Source organism: Montipora foliosa, chromosome 13 (genome assembly GCF_036669935.1).
Source record: "Montipora foliosa isolate CH-2021 chromosome 13, ASM3666993v2, whole genome shotgun sequence".
NCBI lineage: Eukaryota > Metazoa > Cnidaria > Anthozoa > Scleractinia > Acroporidae > Montipora > Montipora foliosa.
Window position 1 is genome coordinate 43,018,650 of NC_090881.1, and position 7,500 is coordinate 43,026,149.

Sequence of the window (7,500 nt, forward strand, 5' to 3'; positions counted from 1 at the left end):
GTTGGCAATCAGAAGACAATTAAAATACTGATTTTAGACTGACATGACAATACTTGCAGTCAATCGATGAGATGAGAGATAAAACCACAATGCAACAATCTAATGGTTTCAATGTGAAAATGAAGTACCACAGATATATATGTGGTATAATAATACTTCCTTTTAGGGAAATAGCTTTGGGTCAATGTATACTGGGGAAAGTCGTTGTCAGAAGGCTCATATACACCGATAAGAAATCAGATAATCATTCAAGTGTATGAAAAATTAATGATAATTAGGTTTAATTGATTGAAAATAAACATGCAATATAAACTATACATTACGGAAGACAGCGAACACACCTCCGTGACCAAATAGCTAGAAACAGGGCTTTCATTTAAACCTTAGCTCACTGGATTTTAAGGTAATCAAATGTCTGTGATGCTACGGGTGAAACTGTGTGCAATGGCTGTTTCCAAACTGTTTAAAAATCACAGCCTCGAGAAATAATAGCCGTCTATAAAATTGCATTGGTTTAAAATAACACGAAATGAAAAGAAAAGCAAGATTTCTCTGTCATCTACCGCATTCTCGTTGCTCGTGCATTCATCCATCCGTATGTTTGGTTTCTTAAAGCAAAGTTTACAGCTTCGGGTTCCCCCTTCGTACTCCATTTTGTTTGTTGGCAGTTGTCGTACCCAGATTTCTCTCACCTTATTCTTAGCCGCCATTTTGAAAAAATTTGCATATTTGTCCATCCTCGATGGACAAATCTTGATCACGTGATCTGCTGTGTGCCAGGGTCTTCTCAAGACCCGCCGCCATATTGAAAGCCGAGAAGACCCTGGGAACGAGGTTGGAGTCCATCGTGATGTGATTCGGGACATAATTCACTGATTCAAACGGTGAAATGCTCGCAGTACAAAGAAAAGATTTTTAAAAAACTTTCTATGATATGCCAATCGAATTTAGTTGATTTTTCTACAAGGAATTATTGGACTTTGCACGCGTCGGCAAAAAGTCACTGTGAAGTGACTGTAAATACCGCGTCACGGGAAACACTGAAAAAAATGATGTCTTCGGGTCTGTCTTCGGTTTTTCGGGTCATAATTTGCTGATTTAATTTCGCTCGTCTCTCGAGAACTTTGCTGCATGTAAAGGGTATTAAACTTTGAAATAATGCCCTGAGGATATGCTTTCATCGCGGCATTTGCGGATCGAAATTGACGGTAATCAAAGCCGCATACCGTATGCAAATTTTCGACTTTTCGGCAGTCACGCAATTTATTCTTTTGTTCCGCAAACAATACTGGAAAAGCAAAATTATGGTTATGAATAACAAAGGCACAAACGCGTATACGATACGCAATTTTAGACGCGTCAAAAAAAACGCGTATCGCGTGCGTTCATTCTGCGTCTGCGTTGTTCGCTTATCTCCTAGCGGTACTGTAAGATGTAAGAGTAGATGTGGGATTGATCAGTACTGAGCAAGATAATGGAGATAGAGTGCCTATTTAAACAATTGCCCAGTTGGCTTTTCACGAATACTGTAGATATATGGATATCATTCCAATAATAACATCCAATAATTGTTGCTGCCCCACTTTCAAACGTGCTACGCAGCCCTTGTGTTGTCATTAAGTAACAAGCCAAAGAAGAAAATGGATTTTTGTTGATTTGTTTCTTTGGATGAATTCCCTACCATCTTAGACATTGCTGATAGGGTGAATCTAACTCGCTTTTTCTTGATACATGTACAGAGTTGTGTGTTGTAACTTCATCAGGGCTGTCAATAAATTTGAAAGTAGAAGGCTTATAATCCAAAGTAGGTGGCCATGAAAGTGAGCTTTGCCCTCTTGACCGATGCAGAGATTCCAACTCTGTCAACTCAAACAAGGGAGGTTTTAGGAGGGGCATAGCGAGTGGCATAGCTTGGCCCATGAGCGCCACAGGTGCAAACCTCAAGGGGGGTCTGGGGGCATGCTCCCCCCGGAAAATTTTTAAGATATGTGCCTCTAAGATGCCACTTCCTGCATTTTGGGATCATAGTCAATGGAAAATAGTGGAGTTTTTAATAGGCAGCGAAAGCTAAGGCTATTGGTCCCTATCTTTCTTCAGCATGGATGCCATGTTGTTTCATCAGATTAGGTGCAAAACTGGGAACCATTCAGTTCCAGGAGTTCCACACCATTCGCACAAACGATTTTGTCACGATTTCTCTTGTGTAATCTTCGTAAAATATGCTATCAATTCCACTCAAAATGGTGGAAAGAATGTTTTAAAGGTTTCTTCAATTTAATTTAACTGGTGTAAGATTTTTCATCTTGACTGGTGGTAAAATGACAGGAAAGTAGCTGGCTGAAGATGGCTTACTAGCCAGCGGTTTTGGCCGGCCACCGGCCCTTATTGACATCTCTGCTTCATTTCCTTTTACTCTTTTTGATTAAGTCAAGTTGAGTTAAATGAATTGTCCATTTTATTATGTGGGATGCCATAGGCATACCACGTCAGAAAACCACTCAAATTTCTTTTTTGTTGTTGTTTTTCTTCTTCTTAGTAACAAATGTGCAAACCCCAGGGATAGTAGATTACCTGCTTGATAAGGAACCTATAAAATACACCTGGAGCTGTTGTTCGCACCCCGGGAGCGAGTAACTTCCCACTGAGCCATCAAAGCAACTGAGATCACGCGATGGTTTGCTTTATATTTACAACTTTTGCATGATTTCCAAAATGGCGGCCACCTTTCAGTGTTCGGTTTTGACCACATGAAGCAAGACTTCACTTTTTTAGTTAATTCATGGACACTGCAGATGAGACATTGCAATGAAACAGATATTGGCAGAATTTGCAGTATGTGATTTCAAAGTTCGCATCACCTGCAAGAAAAAATTGCAATTAACTGCAGTGAAGTTGATCAGGTACAAATGTGCAAAGGAAAGAAATATTATATACCATAAAGACTCGTGAAAGAAAAAGTAAACTTGCAAAAACCTAGTGTCTTGCTGTCATTTTGTCACTGATGTACATGTATCCTTTGTGTCGTGAGTTGTTGGTGTAAACAAGCAAGGTAACTTGATCACAGGTGACCGCTAAAATCGATGTCACTTTGGATTTTGCCATTTTATTTGTACAACCAAAAGTACAATGTCAATAGAAAAATTGAACGTAGCAAAATGTTTTTTACGCTGATGGCAACTTGTTGTATTTGCAGCACAAAAGCAGGCTAACAAAATCTGTTCCTTGCTTAGTTTGCATTTTTTAGCATTAAAATAGAATTTTCAGTTGTATGTTCCTGATACCAAAACAATAATTTATTGTGTACGGAGCTATATATTACGCAAAGACAACTTGAATCTCCTGAAAAACAAAGCGCAGCTCAGTTGACAGTTATAGGAAAAAACTGTTACAAGTTCGAATGTTCTTGAGGATGGGTAGCTTGCAAACGAAACTGAATGCAGGGTTGGCGGAACAACAACAAGAACATTTATTCCAAAATGAATGTAGTTTCCACGAAGTAAAACTCTAAACAGCACATACTCAATAAACTTACACGGGCTCCGCCAACTTGAATAAACGCTGCTTCTGTCACACTTGACTAAACACGGCTAACATCAACTCTCTTCGCTTGTGAAAACTAGTTAAAAAAAACATCACTCAGACTCGCTTACTTATATACTTTCACAATGAGATTCTAGAATGTTCTAAAACAGTAAGCAATCTACATGTAATTATAGAAAGATTACGAAACACACCGATTTAGAAACGCTTACGCACAAACCGAAAAATAAACAAACTACGAACTTTCACGAAGCTTCTAGTAAGTAACGCTAGTCACGCAATGCTATTTTTCGTAAGAAAAACACATAAAGAGACGGCTGCCGTAATTTAATGACAATGCCAAAAAGCAGTAATATTACTGGTTAAGAGAGGAAAAAATGATCGTGCTACACGTGTGGTACACATTTTTGTATATTTCACTCCTGTACTCATCAAAACAACAATGTAAAATGACCAATTTTCAGGTTTTGCCAACACCGTGGACAAACAGCAGTGAATCTTTCCTTCTCTCTCTTTGCTTCAAATCTGTACATACCAGTCTGGTTGTAGCATACTTCACCCATATTGTGCAACATACAGTACTGCTCAGGTATACGTTAACTACGCATTCCCAGTGTACTGTATATATGCACATACGCATATATTTATATGCACATACGCTTATATTCATGCGTGTATGATTGCGTATATACATGTACATGCGTGTCTGATTTTCCTTTGTTATTCAGTACCATAAGTTTCCTTTGTGTTGCATTGTTCTGTAAAACAAAGAACTTTTGGATCTGGAAAATGCCACGAACCGATAACAGAAAATTTACATATGCAAAAGCTATCATGTTACAAACGTGCAAGTCGCTTCTCATCGCGAATTTATTGGATAACAAGCAAAAGAAATTCAATGTTTATGAATCACAAGGGAAAGGAAAATGATGTGTAATACTACATGTATTAAGTTTGGCATTTAAATGTGTTTAGCATTTAGCAAATTGCCAAGCGAGTATTCACAAATACACTTCCCAAAAGGTTTATTACCTTTTCAGTGCTATGGAAAACAATGGAGTTGGCCTGTAATCGACCACATAATGGGTAAACAGCAATCAATCAATAAGTTTACTTTGCTTGGAATTTCAGATAGCAATGATGCTAATATATCCCAAGAAATGATGGAAATAATGTATTGTTAAATTGTGAAAGCTGTTTTTAATTTGTTTACTTATTCAATGCAACGCCAAAGTTTACATCTGGGAATCGCATGTGTTGATTTGTTCGTATGCATGTGACATTCCTTTATATGATGACATGTTTTTGGTAACCACAGTCTAATCAGGGCATCTGACAGGATGCGGCGATGCGGATCCGCATAATTCCCTAAAATCTGCATCCTCCGCATAGTTACAATATTTTCCGCATAAAACTGAAGAAATGCCTGATAATAGTGGTAAAGCAGGTTACGCCATCCTTGCAAACGTAAAAGCCAAAGAGATTGACTACTTTGAAACAGCTATTTTCCTGAACATTGAAGAAAACATGCCATTTCGTTTGTAAGATAAGCTTCGTGAGCAGTTTCCACACATTTTTCAGCAATGAGCCAATTTCCAAGAACTGCAACAAACACATGCTTCAATCTGCTTTTACAGCTCTTAAATGTTGGGGCAATTTACTGTATGCAGATTACCCAAAGTCATGGTGTCCATTGAGATACAGATTTTTTTCATGTAATGCCTTAATAACACATCAATTTTAAATATGTGTATCATGCATCATGCCATTGTTTTTTCAAGTTGTTACAGCTAAAAAATTCTGTTCTGACTATAATTATTAATTTTTTTGCTGGAGGAAAACATGGACCAATACATGTAATTGCTGTTTGTGTAACATCATGATGTTAACAATAATCAGATCTTGTGGTTTTTTCCTCATGTTTAGTTCCTCCAACGATAACTACTGCACCGGCAATCTCAGTTAGACAACGTATTGGATCATCTGTGAACCTGACATGCGAAGCGTCTGGTGATCCAATGCCAAACATCACATGGACAAGAGAAGTTGCCACACCTAACCGGCCAGTAAATGCCACTGGTCCTGTTTTTCCTTTTGTGAATATTCAGTTGAATGATGCTGGATCGTACAGATGTACTGCTGATAATGGATATGGAGTTGTTTCAAGTCTTTCAGCTCTTAACATATTCTGTAAGTGACAAAGCAATGATATTATTTCAGTGAGTAACTGTTAGAACTTTCTTCGTAGTGCACACTATAGGCATATCAGGTTTGTAACATAACAGTGTACAGGTTTGTAAGTGCTTTAAAGTGCATATGAAACAATTTTTTTTATTAACTTGTTTAAAAGAGCTTTCAAATTGATCAAGAACAGTGTTTATTTTATTGCGATGTAGCACTCTTGGTTGCCGAGTTATTCAAGATTTTGATTTATGCAAATTAGAGGACTTGTGATGTCACATTGGAGACACAAAATTATGTTAGTAAAATCACAAAATATGTAGTAGTTTTGCAAATACTTAGTCTGCAGGGTTGATGTGCTGCCAGAACTACACATTGTGATGGTGATTATGATGTCACCATAGCAACATACTCGTTACCAGACCTCTACCTTCCCGACATGAAAAACGCCTTCTTTGTTGCTCCAGAGTCTAACAGACTTCCTTGTGATTGTGCTGTGTAATGTCCATATTCGCTCACACCCACTGAATGAACATCGAGAGCAAATAACACTTATTGGGGAGGAAGACTCTGATTTTACCCTTTGGATGGAAAGGGCCTGAAGCCTATTGTGTTGCCATGGAAACGTCACAGTGGGCCATATCATGGAATTTTGTGATGAGTATAACAAAGTTGTTATCTGCAAAAAGTTTCAGTTCTATACAGATAAAGTCTCCAGATATATTCCATTTTTTGTGATTTTACATCATTTTGTGTCCACTACTGTATGTGAGGTCACGTTAGTCCTCTAATATGCATAAGTCAGAATCTTGAATAACTCGGCAACCAAGAGAGCTATCACAATAAAATAAATGCCTTCTTTATCATTTTGAAAGCTCATTTCGAAGGAGCTAATAAAAACATTTGTGTCATATGCACTTTAAGTGTACTGTATGTCTAGTCTAGCATGATGATTGTTTCCTGCTGTAACACTAGTCGTAAGAGCTTGAAGCAAATTTGTTTGTCCATTTTGGCCGTGCTCCCAAGATACTGTACCTTTAATTGGCTCAATGGTTATATATGTATGCTAAAAGGCGAGCAGGGTTTTCAATAACCACTGATGGCCGACGAAAAGCGTAGGCTACTTTGTTCAGAGAAGTCGGCTACTTTTTCCCTTAAACTTGAGCATACTTCTTTCAAGCCCCAATTTCAAAATAGTTATCACATTCGATACTGCCATCTTCAAGCAACAGTGAATGGCATTTTTGCCGAGACCAACCATCGCATTTTTTTGCATAATTCAATTATGCTTAGTGACCTCGGCAATCATATCCAGAGGTTTTAAGTAAAACAGATTGTTATAAAGTAATCATTGTATCAAGACTTGTTTTCCACTAAAACAGTAAATGTTTCGTTTGGTTAAGCCTTTTCGTTCGTTCAGATTAAAATGACATAATAATTCTTATTGTTCGACAGAACTGATTTCTCGTTTTGACCGAAAAAAAATTATTGCAGTTTGCCTAGACAAACCGAAATGTTTCAATTTGTGCTTGAAAAAATGCGTAGTAATGATGACATGAATTTGTCGAAACGTCATATAACGTTAAATCGTTAATTTTCCTTTTGAAATGATTTTCCAAATCTTTCTTCGCTGGAAATTATCAAAAGAATGCGCACAATTGCTCACTCAGTGTCGCTGTTGATAAGAAATCTTCCTTTATCTTTGTACTCAATTTGTGCCCACAACACTGGAAATTGCATTTCAGAGCTTCCAGATTTCAACATTTTCTGGGGGAGTAT

General features: G+C 37.6%; 1 protein-coding gene across 1 annotated transcript in view; it reads left to right on the forward strand.

Moving 5' to 3' along the window:
- The window catches only part of LOC137982386 (uncharacterized), a 35,646-nt gene that overhangs the window by 6,375 nt on the left and 21,771 nt on the right, over positions 1 to 7,500 (forward strand). Inside the window, exon 3 of the mRNA XM_068829502.1 lies at positions 5,467 to 5,730. Within this exon, the coding sequence (XP_068685603.1) occupies positions 5,467 to 5,730 (264 nt within the window). The remainder of the gene's footprint in view (positions 1 to 5,466; positions 5,731 to 7,500) is intronic.